At 44.0% G+C, this 16875-nt stretch overlaps 1 protein-coding gene across 2 annotated transcripts in view; it reads right to left on the reverse strand.

Annotated features, from left to right (window-relative positions):
• LOC128406207 (transmembrane 9 superfamily member 2-like) overlaps positions 1–16875 on the reverse strand; it is a 76966-nt gene that overhangs the window by 39022 nt on the left and 21069 nt on the right. For both annotated transcript variants that reach the window (XM_053373339.1, XM_053373340.1), the window contains exons 7-13: positions 13124–13235; positions 11733–11812; positions 10380–10488; positions 6271–6403; positions 3686–3805; positions 2727–2784; positions 154–313 (exon numbers count right to left, since the gene is read on the reverse strand). In XM_053373339.1, the coding sequence (XP_053229314.1) occupies positions 154–313; positions 2727–2784; positions 3686–3805; positions 6271–6403; positions 10380–10488; positions 11733–11812; positions 13124–13235 (772 nt within the window). The remainder of the gene's footprint in view (positions 1–153; positions 314–2726; positions 2785–3685; positions 3806–6270; positions 6404–10379; positions 10489–11732; positions 11813–13123; positions 13236–16875) is intronic.

Raw genomic sequence — 16875 nt, forward strand, 5'->3', positions numbered from 1 at the left:
GGCAGTGATTGTGCAAAGGTTGCCAAACAACATGAATATATTTTCTCCTTCTGCTCACCAGCAGGTCAGGAAAGGAAAGGAATTCTCAAGTGGTATAATAAGGAGCTTTAAATATGTATATATATAATAAACTCTACTGAATTTCTAACCCACCTTCTCCTTGAATCCAAAGTATGCACCGACAAAGGTTAATGGGACAGATATTCCAAACCACATGGCCAAGATAGCAACCAGAGTGCCAAAGGGAATAGCAGCTGAGGATCCTTTCACCCAAAGAATAAGGTTCATTATGAAGAAGTCAGCAAAGACAATTCTGAGGGAACAGAAGATGACCAGATTCAGTGTTGGCATGGCGTTCCTAATTTAAGAACCTAACAAGAACCCAGATGGATCAGGACAAAGGCCCATCCAGTCCAGTAGCCTGTTTTTACTAACCAGGTGCCCCAACAGGAAGCCCGCAACCAGAACCTGAGAGAGCAACAGCAACTCTCCCTTCCTGTGGTTTCCAGCAACTGGTATTCACAAGCATTACTGCCTCAGACTGTGGAGGCAGAACCCTGAGGTTCCCCAGCCCTTTCGTAACCAACAGGTGCTTGTAAGGGCCCTTCAAGAGAAGGAATTCATTTCTTTATCCTACCACAAGCAGCATCTATGCCTGCACCAATATACTGCGTCCTACAGAAGCCATAGTTTCACTGTAGCACATCAGCAGCAGCGAAACCACCACCGTGCAATGAACAGAAGGGAGCATCAGTTGAACATCAGCTGGCTTCAGGCAAGGATGTTGCCACACTCTGCAGCCTGGGACTCATTGCAAAAGCATTCTTAGAGCCAAAGGTACAATGCTCCATGCACTGCCATATTGGACCAAAAGCAAAGAGGAAGCCAATTCTAATTAATTCATAGAAAAATTGTATCTTTCTTTTTCAGCCAGGAATATTTAGGGGCAAATGTCATTTAATCTCTTGCAAGATGGATATCCTTGCAAACCTATCACTGTTGTGTATAAAGGCAGGTTGTTGTTGTTGTTGTTAAGCTCTGCCTAAGCAAAGCAAAGCAAATCTCTCTTTCACTCCTCCAAAGGGAGAAGGGGATTGGGGGCGGGGAATCCTGCTAGTCTACAAATTCTCAAAATCAATCCAGTGTACGTAACTGCCTCGGGCTGTTTATGGCATTATGCAAATTTTCTGAACTAGCACAGCATAATCAAGACATCTGTTCTTATTTTGTGCTCTCCCTACCACCCCAGGCAATTATTCAACTTCTATGAAATGGAATTTGCACACTGGAATTTAAACTATCAGTATGGTATTTTGCCATTTTGGACTTTGCCAAGATAGTCATCTAGATGACAGCCAGGATGTACATTTCTGGTTGGGACTTCTGGTATCAGGCTATTTCACACCCTGTTGCCAAACAGTCTAATTTCTAGTCCACTGTCTATTGATATTTTTTAATTTTGAAATGAAAGAGTTCACACAACCATGCTTCCTAAGACCGCCAAGTCCCACATGTCACCTTGCAAGCAGAAACACTGGCAACACTGCCCTAACCATAGTTTGCTCAATGCAGAAGTGACTCAGAGCAATATGTTTAGCAATGGCTGGGCTGAAGGGGTTGCTGGAAGGAAGCGTAAAAAGGTGCCACCCAACCGCCTCAGGGACTCCCACTCCAGATTTAGATTTAGATTTCTCCTCCCAAAGATGTCCCACAAGGAAGCGGAGGTTTTGAATCAGATACTCTTGAATTATTAGCACCACTAATAATCGACTAAAAGCCAATGCATGACACCATAGCTTGAAGAGTTTGCAAACCACAGTTAAGTTTTGCTTCAATACTAAGCAAACCACAGTTAAGGCACTCAAGACTTTCCAAAGATAGTTAAAAAAAGGAGGAGTTTAAAAACAAAGTGAAACAGGAATATCAAAACAAAAAATTTTTTTCCTTCCAGTAGCACCTTAAAGACCAACTAAGTTAGTTCTTGGTATGAGCTTTCGTGTGCATGCACACTTCTTCAGATACACCTGAAGTGTATCTGAAGAAGTGTGCATCTGAAGAAGTGTATCTGAAGAAGTGTGTATCTGAAGAAGTGTATCTGAAGAAGTGTGCATGCACACGAAAGCTCATACCAAGAACTAACTTAGTTGGTCTTTAAGGTGCTACTGGAAGGAAAAACATTTTTTGTTTTGACTATGGCAGGAATATCAATGCACTTACAAACATGGGGATCTGGTTCATAGCTACATGCACTCAAGAACATGGAAATGAAGAGGAGCTGCATGCGTACAACTGGATTAGATTACAACTGGAGTAACTGAATATACACACTTCTTCAGATACACTGAAACAGAAGTCACCAGACCCTTATATATAGTGGGAGGGTGGGGTGGGGTTTTTCTCAGGAGGGTAGTAGAAAAAGGATGATTGACTCAATGGGTATGGTAAACCTGCTGACGTCTGGTGACTTCTGTTTCAGTGTATCTGAAGAAGTGTGCATGCACACGAAAGCTTATACCAAGAACAAACTTAGTTGGTCTCTAAGGTGCTACTGGACAATTTTTTAATTTTTTAATATATTTCGACTGCGTCAGACCAACACCTACCTGAATCTAGAACTGGAGTAACTGTCAGTCATGTGAGTAAGAAGCATAGGCCTTTGTGCATATTAACCAATTTGCAATGCAGAAAATGAGTTTTATAAAAAGAAAGGTGTGAGGAATACTAACCCTGGACACAACAGAGCTGTCAGCAACACATTTGTCTTCCATTTTTCACCTCTAAATGCTGAGAAGAGGAGAAAAAAGTAATCACTACATTTAACACATTTGAAGTAGCTGGAAGAAATTTATTTATTTTTAAGTCTCAATAATTTTAACACTAGATTGCTCACCATAGTACTATGAACTGCTCTGAATCTTCCCTGCTTATAGAATCTGAACCCCAAGGAGTGCTGATAACGATCCTCTGCCATAATTCAACCCGGCTCAATATCCTGTTCATAATTGACAGCCAGGATCCAGGAAAGCTTTTCAGGTTCTCTCCCCACCCTATGTACTTGTGTTACATTTCAAGCAAACCTCCCCATGTTTCACAACCAATTTGCAAAGGGTCATGAGAAAGAGAGAGGGCACTGCAGTTCAGAAAAGGAGTGGGGAGGTAAACACTGCTAAGAACACCATTTTCTTATTTTGTTACCTCATGGTCTTTCCTGTCCCTGCTAAACCAGTGAAAAATCACTGGCAGTTCCCATTCTACAAAGGCAGAAGAAAGGCTAAGATATTTGACCCAGGACAGCCAATCAAGGGCTGGGCAGGAACCACCCTTGGCTTTCCACTTCCAAGTATGATCAGTGGAGGTGAATGGGGGCACTGCCCCCCCTCGCCCCCAGCCAGCCACACTTGCCTGCCTTCCACATATAACCAACCCAGGGGGTGGTGCTGTCTGTCGGCTTCCTTAGCCTCAGTGCTGCCCTTGTAGAATTCAGATGGGAGGAGCATGATTGCAAAACTAGATTCAGCAGGCTCTGCCAGTCATTGGCTCTAACTCTGCCTATCACTGTCCGCCTACTGTTCCCCCCCACCACCTTCTGCCCTACCAGTCTCAATTGGGTACCACCGGCTGCTGAGCACAATCTCTGTGGTTTCAACAGCCTGGCAACATTCCATTACACAAGGCTTGCACTTACTTTTGTACATCCGAGCAGATACGTAGCCTGCTGGGGTCCCCAGCAAGACCCACAGCACGACAGCACAGGTCATCAAGGCCCCCCTGTTGGCTGGCGAAAGGAATCCAAGGCAGGCAAGGACTGAAAGTGTCAACACAGAGAACAAAAGTGTGTTACAGAAGAGGTTCCCTGGTGTAAATTGGTGCAATGTTCCAAAAGTGCAAATGTGCCCCCAGGGTTGAAACTTTCAAAACACAGAGTGAAGACATTTCCTATTTGTCCAGGCATTTAGATCTTGAAGTATATGATTTTCCAAGATATTTACCAACTGCTGGTTTTACTGTATTTCAACTGCAATATTGTGGCTTTTAGTGATGGGAATTTTTTCAATCTGGTTGCTTTACTGACCTGCTGTTAGCTGCCCTGTGCTCTATAAGGGAATAAGGGCAGGATATAAATTAAAAATCATAAATGCGCCCACCCAAAATCGGAACGTAAGGAGTTGCCTTATGCTAGTTCAGACCATTGGGTCCATCTAGCTCAATACAGGTTAGCCCACTGCGTTAGCCCACTAACGCAAGACTCAACATTCCTGGATACCATGCATATACATGAAATTGCATTTAGTGGGGAAAACCATCTAAGAAGCCAAACTCCGCCAAACTCCACCACAATCGCTCCCTCCAGACTTCCTTTCTCAAACTCCAACTCTCCACAGGCCTCAAAGGTCGATGCAAAGGCTCATGGGGTCACAGCTGTAAAGGCCCCTGAGATTGCTACCCATTTCCCCACTCTTCTCATGCCATATTTGCAGTTTTCCTGCTCTTTTTGGGCTGTTTCTGCCCCTTTCCAGCCATTTGTCAAAGAGAAGAACAACTACCAGACTTTTAGAAGACATCTGAAGGCAGCCCTGTTTAGGGAAGCTTTTAATGTTTAACAGACCACTGCATTTTAATATTTTGTTGGAAGCCGCCCAGAGTGGCTGGGGAAACCCAGCCAGATGGGCAGGGTATAAATAAATTATTATTATTATTATTATTATTATTATTATTATTATTATTATTATTATTATTTTGCAGTTTAAAACAAGTTATTCAATTATTTCCTGTGCCACACAGTTGTGGGGAGATAGCAGCTCTCCAGGATTTCAGGCCGGGGGCGGGGGGAGTCTTGCAGCCCTACCTAGAGACATGAGGGGGCCTTCTGCATGCAGAGAAGGTGCTCTACCATCGAAATAAGGCCCTCCCCTCACCCACCAAGCTTTTGAAAGGGGTGAGGAACCTGTGGGTCTCCAGCTACCACTGGACTGCAACCTGTGTCAGCCCTGACCAATGGCCACAGCAGCTGGGGCTAATGGGAGTTAGGAGCCCAGCAAACTTTTGGAAGGCCAGAGGTTCCCCATCCCAGTTTTAGAACAGCTTTATGTCCTGTGGGGAATCCTTTCCCCATGAGAATCACCTGACAAGGAAGACCCACCGCAGGACCCCAGTACGCTGCAGAGGCTTCTGGGACATGTTCGCAGGCAAATGCATGGGAGCACTAGGCAGCCTCACTGAACTGCTGGGATGGCTCGGTTGGCGGAGCACAGGGCTGCAAATCTCCAGGTTGCGGGTTCGAGCCCTACTCTGGACAAAAAAGATTCCTGCATTGCAGGGACTAGATGACCCTTGGGGTCCCTTCCAACTCTACCATTCTGCAGTTCAAACTGAGGGTGCAGATGATCAGTATTGATAGCATGGCTTCTTCTGAAAGGGAAAGCCTGCTTTTCAGTACTGATCCTCCCAACCAAAGAACCCTTGGCAAGCTCCCAATGAAAAGAACCATGGAATTGTAGAATTGGAAAGGACCCTGGCAGCTATCTAAGTCCAACCCCCCGCAATGAAGGAATCTCAGCTAAAGCTCAGAGTTTCCTGAAACAACAAACAACGAAATACTCTGCCTTAGAAAACTGTACCATTCCTGTCTTTCTTTCTTTTGTGCGTGTGAGGGAAGGGTTGGAGCTAAGCAGTACACAGCGTTTGCTTTGCACAAAGGTTCAACCCCGCTGCATCTTCAAGTAGGACTGGGTATGCCTCCACCTTAAGCCCCTGACAGTCAGTGTAGACAATGAAGCTAGATGAAACAATGGTCTGACTTGGAATAAGGCATCCTCCTAGGTGACTAGTCCTCAAGATCTCAGTTGGTTTTGTGACTACTCAGCTCCACTGTGCATAACTGTAGGGTGATGAGCTTACACAATTTTTTTTAAAAAAAATCTTTTCTCCTGATGGCTACAGCTGCTGCCTCAAAGTATCTGTCTTCCCAGCGGCCAGCTGTCCCCAGGTTTACACGGGGTGGAATTGCATATGCAAAACAGGCAGCACAAGAACACACAGGAAGGTGCCTTATTCAGAGTTGGACCACTGGTCCATCTAGCTCAGTTCAGTGAACACTGACTGGCAGCAGCCACTGACAATCCTTGTAGACAATGCTGAGCTAAGTGGACTCAAGGTCTGACTCGGCATAAGACGGGTAAACATTAATAATATTGGTAATAACATAAACACACAGAAAGCCAGTATTGCATAAATAACGATGATGATTTCAGCCAACCTCCTGCTACTTACATAAGGTAATAAATGTCATTATGAAAATCTGCGTCCCTTGCCCCAGGAAGACAGAGAGCAGCATGCCCTTCCTGGGAGGCCTAAAGACATCTCCATGGACCAGCTTCCACCCAAACTCCTCCTGGGCGTCCTCCTGTAATAACATCTCTTTATTAGGCATACATCATGCAACAGTGAATTAGTACAAGCCAGACGTGAAATTCACTTTCCTAGCCTGATTATCTTCCAGGTTTTGTTTCTGAAGGGGACTAATTGCATCAGCGTTGTTACTCACTGGTTTTACAACTCCCTAATGGACTGCTGGTTGGGGGTGGGGGACTTGCGTGCGCAGAGGATGTAGATATATTAAGAAACGCTTGAGGAGGAGAAACAAACATTAACATGCTTAGCTAGAGTGCCGCAATGTTAATTGATATTAAACAAAAGATCATGTTCAATTTAAGTGGTATCGCGAGCACTCAACGCATTTATCCATCTTTGTCTTCTGTTGCCTAACAAGCCAGTTTCAAATCTGACATGAAAGGAAAGGAAATACCATGCCACAAAACCAAGGCCTAGGTTCTATCAGGTGTCAACTCCTGTGGTTTCCACACACTATAGGCTGGCACTGTAGGGAGCAACAAGGCAGCGGAATAAAACATGAAATCAAAAACGCTGTTCCAAATCAAAGATGCTTTTCTGCACCCCCAACACTGCTGAAGCATTCAATTCCCTCTTTTTCATCTGGGGTTAGTTACTGCACCAGTGTGACCAAATGTTAGCTTAAGTTCTCTAAACAGATCTTCGTGGCAGAATAAAAAGGTAAAGGTAAAGGTACCCCTGCCCATACGGGCCAGTCTTGACAGACTCTAGGGTTGTGCGCCCATCTCACTCTATAGGCCAGGGGCCAGCGCTGTCCGCAGACACTTCTGGGTCACGTGGCCAGCATGACAAGCTGCATCTGGCGAGCCAGCGCAGCACACAAAACGCTGTTTACCTTCCTGCTAGTAAGCGGTCCCTATTTATCTACTTGCACCCGGCGGTGCTTTCGAACTGCTAGGTTGGCAGGCGCTGGGACCGAGCGACAGGAGCGCACCCCGCCGCGGGGATTCGAACCGCCGACCTTTCGATCGGCAAGTCCTAGGCGCTGAGGCTTTAACCCACAGCGCCACCGCGGCAGAATACTCCTCCCCAAAACAAGTCACCCTCTTTTCAGTCCATATTGTTAACATCCTTAACTTTTCTTCTTGTTCCCAATGGCAGAGAACAACACCTTCATGGCAAAGGTTTAGTGGCAAGCTCCCTTTTCCAAGCTCAAAAATTCCTTTCAAATCAAACATTGTGCAATGTATCTCAAAGCACTCGGCAATGGGCATCTCCATTTCTGTCCAGTTAACAAAAGCCAGTCTAGAAAAAGGAGGTGCCAACACTCACTTAAGAAATACTTGAGCACATATTTTGCTGAGCCTCCATGATGAGATAAGCTATGGGGAAATTATTTTTAATATTTTTAAAGGGTTGTTCTGATACTGTTTTAAAAAATGTGTTTCTAAGATGCCCAATGAAGGGAATTCATCTTTCCAAAATGCACTGGGAGAAATAAAACACATTGGCAGTTTGCAAACATGTTTTTATTTCTCTGTGTTTCCACCTGTAGCAATGCATACATGTGATACACCACATATGTTCATGGTGTATGCTATCTTTTTTTAATGGTGTATGCTATCTAAAGGCAAGGGAACCATGCTTGTTTCCCTTTAAAACGACAGTTCCAATCAAAAACAAGTACATCAGAATTTCAATCAAATAAAATTCATTTTCTTAATCAACTGAGATGCATTCAGTCAGATGAGAACCCCACGTCAAAATACCAGGAGTCCTCTACGCGCCAAAACAGAGGGCATTACCTATCTGGTGGAATTAAAGAAAATGAGGTGAACATTTTGGACTCATCCACACAACCTGCTTACTGAGCATCAGTCCATATTTGCTGATCAGCAACTGGTTTGACTGGAGGCCTTTCTGGGAAGTGTGTGTTAGTCAACAGGCCACACAACTATTCTGAGAGTAACTCCTCTTTCTCTAACAAATTTGCAGTTGGGGAAAACAATGAAATAGAAACTCAGTAACTTTTCTTCACTTCCCTATCATTACCAATGCAAGCTACATTCCTTATTGAAACGTGGCCTGGGAATTGTTTCTTGCCCTCTGCAATCTTGTTCCTGCACTAAACAAAGACACTTTAGGTAGGGAAAACTTTAAGAAGGATGTTGACAAGCTGGAAGGTGTGCAGAGAAAGGAAACCAAGATGATCAAGGGTCTGGAAACTAAGCCTTATGAGGAGAGCTTGAAGCAGGGGGTATGTTTAGCCTGGAAAAGAGGAGACTGAGAAGAGATACGACAGCCATCTTCAAATATCTCAAAGGCTGTCACATGGAAGAAGGAGCATGCTTGTTTTTTCCTGCTTTGGAGGGTAGGATTCAAGCCAATGGCTTCAAGTTACAAGAAAGGAGATTCTGACTAAACATCAGGAAGAACTTTCTGACGCTAAGAGCTGTTTGACAGTGGAACGGTCCCCCACTGGAGGTTGTGGACTCTCCTTCCTTGGAGGTTTTTAAGCGGAGGTTGGTTGGTCATCTGTCATGGATGCTTGAGCTGAGATTCCTGCATTGCAGGGGGTTGGACTAGATGACCCTTGGGGTCCCTTCCAACTCTAAGATTCTATGTTTCTAGGTACTCAGGCATCCAGCAATTCTTCCACCCTCCAAAGGTGGGCACTTTCCACAGAAGGGTGTGGCGGGTCACATTCTATTCTATGTAACCTTGGTTGGAATCTTGGGAGCCAAATACCTAGGAAGCTGAAAGGAAAAGCTTCTATGGGGTTGGTTAAGAATATAAGTTTAAGGTTCCCCAACATATGAGATTCAGGTGTCTAAATCACTGCTCATGCAGCATATCTGGGAAATTTAAGCCATGATTAAACTCCCCCTGCAAAGAGACAATGCAGCAAAAAATATTTTCCCTAGAAACCTGAGACATAGAAAGTTCTTGCCGCACCAACACTGCTGCCTTTAAAGCTTGATAGTGTCTTGCCAGAGAAGAAATCAAATTACCTAAGCAAAGCATGAGAGCTGAGCCCCTGATTTGTTTCATATGAAGCAAGGCACTCCTCACCTTGGGAAAGCAGGATTTTTGTAAGGCTGTTCATTACTTCCAAATGACAGCTGATGGAAAGTCTGTATTTTGCATACTTTTGTTTTAATTAGCTAAGTAAATACGGCCTATTTGCTTAAAGTTTTAAGAGCTCTTCACTGAGGCGGCCACAGGAGCCAGTTCCCAAGCAGACCACCTGTAGCTTTCTAGTGAGCCGCTGGGAAAATGGAAAGACAAAGGAAAGCAAGAAATGCCTGGCGTTTAGGAATATGGCTCCCAAGGAAGGCAACAAATGGTTGCTGCAGAAGGAGCAAGAGTTCCTCTGTCACCTCCCTCTCAGCTCTGCATCATCTGTTCTCCTTCTCCCACAAGACTAGAACTTGGGGTCTTCCAGTTAAGCTGAATGTTGGAAGATTCAGGGCAGGCAAAAGGATGTACTTCTTTCACGGTGCAACTAGGGAATTTGCTCTCCCTAGGGGTAGCCATGGCCACCACCTTGTATGTCTCTAAAAGATTAGAGAAATCAGTGTAGGTCAAGGCAATGAATGGATGGTAGCCACCTCCACTGTGGAAGGCAGGATGCCTCTGAATACCAACTGCTGGGGATCAAATTTGGTGAGAATTGATGTTGCACTCATGTCCTGCTTGTGGGTGTCCCAGAGGAATCTTTCTGATCACTGTGAGAAGAACAGGGTGGTGGACTAGGTGGGCCTTCGGCCTGGCCCAGCAGAGATCTTTTTGTGTTCTTGTGTTAAGGTAGGGAGCAAAGTGCCCATCTTTTCTTTCCAGTGTTGCAACAGTTACAGAGGCACATCTTGCCCTCAACCGTGAAAGAGGACTGCTATGCTAGCCTCCAGACTTCACAAACCTACTCAGAATTCCCTTTGCTCCAAGGGGCCTTGCAGCACTGGCACATTAGTACAGCTCTGCCCCACCCCTCCATTTCAGAACTTAAAAAGGCACCCCATTTTACTTACTGAGGAGTCAATCTGGTTGTATCTTGCAATATCTTTATGCAAAGTCCTCAGAAGGATCATGGCAACCATTCCAGACAAGAAGAGCACAATTACAAGGGAATTCATTATGCTGCAAGTGAAAAGCAAACCCAGAGATAGTAAACTGATCCCATGTGGCATCAGACACAATTCTTAAGTCTATGGTGTGGCACTGAACACTCAAGTCCAGGGCAGGCGATCAGTGGCAAAACTAGCAGCATTGCAAAAGTGATTAGAAACTTTAAATAGGATTGATTAGTCAAAACTGAACAAGGGACGGTGCTATGATGAACTGCTTGATGAAAAGTATTTTAGGTTGGGTTTTAGGTGTTGCCCTGAAATCTCCGGGCAGGACTGGGAAAGACTCACGACTGAAACCCTGCAGACCTGCTTTATGACAGGCTCTTATAATATTTGACCTATGCCTTATAACACTACACTAAGCATTTCATGATTAAAATATATGTATCAGAAGAACATGTGCATATGAACTTCATGCCCCTTTGAACTCCGACACAAACCATGATTTGCACTAAACCGAGTTTACATTCTAACCCATGAAGTGGGTTTCCAAGTACAGACAAGCCACAGTTTGGTCATTTCGCCTCCAGCTGCACATTGCAGATAGTATCTCAAACATCAGACACCAAAGGCAGAGCAACTTCCCAAACCATAGTTTGTTGGTTTGGATGTGAACAGCAAGCTACAGTTTTCCTTCAGCTGTGGTTTTCAAACATAGTATCAGATCCTAGTTTGTGGCCATTTACAAAGTATGGTATGTCAGGTGATATTTGTTCAGATGTAACAAACCACAGTCTGATTTTTCAAACCGTAGTTTAATGGTTGATACACGCTTACTTTGCACTGTGTGCCTCAAGACTGAGAAGAGGTTTCCTCTTTATCATCATATTTTTTTTAAAGGCGAAGGGGGAACTCAATCCATATTCACTGTGAGCTTTTTTCCTTAACAGTAAATACTAACTTCAGAGATAAAACTCCAAAGCAAATCACATGACAGCATTAAAAGAATGTGATCAACTGTAACATCTCAGAAATTCTCTGAAACGAGAAGATAAAAGTAAAATGTGCTGATTGCTTTTCTTCAGGATACAGAAGGCACATTCTTTGCATGAAACACAATACTTCGAGCAGCTCCCAAGAGGGCCAGTCCTGAGGAAAGTAAGTCCACAAATGAAAACATGAGACGTTGGCTGGCTTGAATGCTAGCTGCCTTCTTTCTAACCACAAGTTCCAATTCCCCCAAAATAAAGCAAGATTCAGATCTTCCAAGTTTTGCTGCAAGCTATTTCTTTCAGAACTTTCAACATCTCTTACCTAAACCACTGGATGTTGGTATGGGGCATGGATTCCAAGATGTAGTCCCATCTCGAAGCCCACTTAATATTGTTGTTCTCCTGCATGGAAAAAGTATGAGATGAACAATGGTGCACTTCTCAGAAAACAAGTCTTCATACATTTAATTATCACTGGCTAAACTAACCCATTGGGTAAGCTAACCTGGAAGTAGGTGCAACTGTGTCTGTTAGCACCAGAAAACAAACCACTAGCTGTAACCAAAAGCTAAAAGGAGGTCTCAATCCATGTGCTCAAGAACTGTCCTTTTCTATAGCGAGGAACGTGCAATGGTGCTGCATAGAAAAATCTCTGATTGATAGAAGGGGGGGCAGTACCTGCATATACTGAGTTCAGTGTGGACACTACAGCTACTGGTGCAAGGTGATTTACCTGTAAAAGCAGATACTCCCACAGGGCACAACACATCTTGTGCTTTTTAATGAAGTTAACATTACATACCCAAGTTAAATTAAGTCTTCTTAAAAAGCCAAATATTGACAGGCAGTTCATTCATGTTGTCAAATTAAGAGGACCGAGTGGCTCAATGGAATGGTAACAGGATACAGAAGCTTGCACTTCAAGGTCATGGGTTCAAGTCACATTCCATTTGGAAGGAAAAATAAAAATTGTTAGCCCATGACGGCCATTTGGCTGCCTGGGCTAAAGCTAGCTAATGGTCTCCGCCGACTTCCTTGCAATACAGGTGTCTTGCATCACAAAAACCTAACTTTAATTGCCACCCTTTGGGGTTAGTCTCAACACAGCTATTGGGATTGGAGCGGATATGGAAATCAAGCTACTAAGCCCTCTCTGCAGTTGACCATGCTATGTCATATTCAATCAGGACTCTCCTCTAAGCAGGCTGTCAATCAGTCGTTCAGTGCCAACACCAACTTTTCATTAAGAGATTAAAGCAGAGTCATTCCTTCCACCCCAATTTGGATCAGCAACTAAATGCGTGCTCAATATAGGCTAAGCAACTAGAAGAGAAGGAATTGTTCCTTTGTGACGAAAAGGCTCCCAATCTCCCTTAGAAAAAAATCCAAGGTTATTCTTGGATAGCACATGGTATATATTAATCATAATCATGAAAAACAAGATCTATTTGGAGAAATATCGATCAACTATTTATGTCATTTGTAACTGAGTGCAGTGTATATTTACGTGTTCAACTGTGGGATATTTGTACGATTACTTATACTTCAAAAATAAAAAATGAACTACGTTAAACAACGTAGGGGTTTCAGGCTAAATAGACTAAACTCCGAATTTAAAGTAAGTACCCAGGTTGCTCCCCCACTGCCCATAAAAACTGATAATCTGAACCATTTTAAGGAATTATAGCTGCAAAACATCTCTCTTGTACTTACTTCAAATTTCACAGAGTAACTGTAAATCAGATTCAGCTTGCTGTTAAACTCTGCAGAGATTTCCATGGGGGGGCCTTCACAAGACAAATTGTTTATATCCGTTTGTTTATAACTACAAAGATAAAATATAGTTTTATCACACATGATGATGCAAGAACCTTCGTTGCAATTTTTACAGATTCACTGGCATAGCGTTAAATGTTTTCGTTTTTCTGAATCAATTTGCCTGAAGTGCCAAGTGTTCTTCAGAGTCCAGAGACATTTTGTGAATTAAACACACATTGCAAAAACTTGAACAAAAACAATGAATATGGCTTCTGAGCACAAAAACAAGTCTGAATGTAAACTCCAGTGTTGTTTGGGGGCTTATTCCTTCAAACCACAAGCTAGCTTTATGCACCAGCCCCAAAACCCAGGGTCATAACACATGCTACTTCCCCCCTCCAAAAAAAAGTCTATTAATGTTAGTATTAGATACACTCCATGTAAGTGTCCAAGAACCAGGCATTCCAGCATACATGGCAGGTATAATATGATCATTTCACAATTGTCCCCCACACTATGTTGACTAATTCAAGATGGGTAGCCATACGCAAGGGACGCAGGTGGCACTGTGGGTAAAACCTCAGTGCCTAGGGCTTGCCGACCGCATGGTCAGCAGTTCGAATCCCCGCAGTGGGGTGAGCTCCCGTCTTTCGGTCCCAGCTCCTGCCCACCTAGCAGTTTGAAAGCACCCTTAAGTGCAAGAAGATAAATAGGTACCGCTTTATAGCGGGAAGGTAAACGGCGTTTCCGTGTGCTGCGCTGGTGCAGGCTCGCCACAGCAGCTTCGTCACGCTGGCCACGTGACCAGGAAGTGTCTCTGGACAGCGCTGGCCCCCGGCCTCTTAAGTGAGATGGGCGCACAACCCTAGAGTCGGACACGACTGGCCCGTACGGGCAGGGGTACCTTTACCTTTAGCCATACGCAACCTGAAGAAAGTGAGATCCAAGAGGATCCGCAGAATCAAGAGCAGCATTATAAGGTTAAGGGCCACTTTGCAATTTACCAACTATCAACTTTTCCTTAAGAATATGGACATTGCTATGTTATGAAGTACCAGCATCCCCTCCCACCCAGCACAACCCAAGAATACATAAGACAGCTATTGGACAACTGAGGAACCTTGAGCACCCCAGATGTTGTGGGACTACAATTCCCAACATCCCATACCATGCTGACTATAAGTATAGGAACATAATGGCCCATCCAGTCCAGTATCCTGTTCTCAGAGTGGCTAGCCAGATGCCCATGGGAAGCCCAAAACAAAAACTCAAACACAAGAGCATTTCCCCCTCCTGCATTTTCCAGCAACTGATATTCTGGCTGTGGAGGCAAAGGATGGATGCAACTGAAGGGCCACAAGTTCCGCATCCCTGATGTATCAGCTGCTTTGTTGTGATAATTACAGTGGAAAAGGCACTTAAGCCATTTGTCATGTATGACAATTGAAAGCAGCCTGCAGAATTTACTTCTGCAAGAAGACTGGGAACAGACCCCAAAGCAAAGGAACAGATCCCCAAAGCATAAGAATACAACTTGCAATTTATTTATTTATGTAGAAGAATCTGCAGCGAACAAAGCAATCGGAAGACATTTAAGTTACCCTGCAACTATGAATTCAAAGGGCAGCTTTTAAAATTATTATTTCAAGTCCAGGTGAGTTTTGTAACAACTTTCATGTTGTGTGAACCTAACAATTTGCAATGTGAGAAAAAAGAGGTCTGGACACCCTGAAGAACCTGCAACTGACTCATTGTGCCCCAGTTACAACACCTGCCCGTGAATTGGGGGTTCCTAAACATGAAGGTATGCTCACTGAAGAGGTAAATCAGATTGAAATCTTAGGATTCCCTGACAAATAAGAAAAGTATTAATATCCGCATATTAATTCCATGCAAACAACTCAGCCTAAGGTGGTTAGATTTACCATGAACAGAGCTCACATACTTCTAAAGAGCAATACAGATGGGAAAGAGTTCGTAAGATGCAACTTTCACCATCCCTGCAGACCTGCAGAAAAAGCAACACCTGTGGAGATGCTTCTGACATCACAGAATCTGGACCACGTGGCTCCTAATGCGCATTACCCATCCCTATCTGGTATCTAGTTCACACCCCTTCCCCATCATTGTGGGAAGGAGCTTCAAGACACAGGAAGCAGACCAACTAGAGGGGCAGGGAGAACAGAGCAGAGTTTAACCTAAGGAGGCTACTCTTGAAGCTGAGCCCTAGAAACAACACTCTCACAACAGTCCTCCAGGAGTTGTGGGTCAGCACCGACAGCCTGGGAACAGCTACTATAAGAGCTCTTTATACACCTACAGATTTCAACCCTCTCAGTTAATGTTTTGCTGCCAGTTATTTCCTTGAAATAGCTGTAAAACAAGGCTGGCCAATTTTAGTTTCATTTTTAGCCAAGCAGCACATGAAAGCGGAGGGTGTGACCACTCCACAATCTTGCACGCACATTCTCATGACACACGTACAGCCCACCCTCCTCAGCTGACACATGCAGATTGGCTGGGGGGGAGAGGTATTGCCCCCACCACCATTTTTGATCTGATGCTTGGGGTATCTGCATTCCCACCAGGGCACAGAGCTTTGCCCAACCAGCATTGCATCTAATTTATTTTTGATGCTGCTTCCAAAACTGGGAGGCCAGAACATGGTATAAGGCAGCTTTTCGTGCTCCTGGTTCAGCTTGCTCAGGATTGTCCACAATGACTGGCAAATGGTATTCCAGAATTTTGGACAGGGAGCATCCCCAACTCAGCCTGGAGACACCAGGGACTGAACATGACACCTTCTGCTTGTGAAGCGCTGTCACTGAGCCATGGCCCTTTCCCAGTTTGCTGGGGTGTTGGATCAAACAATTGAATACTTCCCCACTGCTGTTTAATGCTAAGTTTCCAGAATGCAGAGCTTAAAAAAAAAAAGCAATCTTCATTGTGATTTGAGAAGCCTTACAAGATGCAACTCCATCCACATTTTGCCAGCAGCGGCGTCCCGCTACTTGCAGAGCAGGTTCAATGCCACTGACAGCAACACAGAAGAAATGCAGGCCCGGTCAAGCTCAATTCCAAAGGAAAGGGCTAACTTTTTCACTCTAACCCATCTCCTTCCCTTGAAGCAAAGTAGATCAGTACTCTTACAAGGAACTATAGGACCACCTAATGGAGGGAGAAAAGATTGCAGGCATTGCAGGTGAAGCAACCCGTATTTTCAAGCACCTCGAACCATTCTCTTACAATATATTTTCAGACTACATGTGGCAGCAAACATCAGTTTTGTGATGATAGATAGATAGATAGATAGATAGATAGATAGATAGATAGATGGTAGATATTGTAGATACACACAGAGAGAATGTGTTTCAACCTCTTTTTGAGCACAAAATCTCACGGTGCCTCCCATAAAGACAAACACTGGAGAATGAGAGATGGGTAGAAACAAGGCGGTGAAAGAAAACTTAACTATGCCCCCTTGTGGAATGCATTACCCCAAAATATCGCAAGCCATTCAGGAGGGCAGTGGTTCCCAAACCCGTTTTTTCCCCACCTGAAAATTGCTGAGACTCTTGGTGGATCACTTCATGATTTTTCTGCCTTGTTGTAGCAATCATAATGAGCTGTGCTAAAGGCTGTGTGGTTTTTAATTGCATTTTCGCAGCTTCTCTTCCTTCTTATATAATGTATTTGGATGCATTCCA

Source organism: Podarcis raffonei, chromosome Z, assembly GCF_027172205.1.
Source record: "Podarcis raffonei isolate rPodRaf1 chromosome Z, rPodRaf1.pri, whole genome shotgun sequence".
NCBI classification, from domain to species: Eukaryota; Metazoa; Chordata; class Lepidosauria; order Squamata; family Lacertidae; genus Podarcis; species Podarcis raffonei.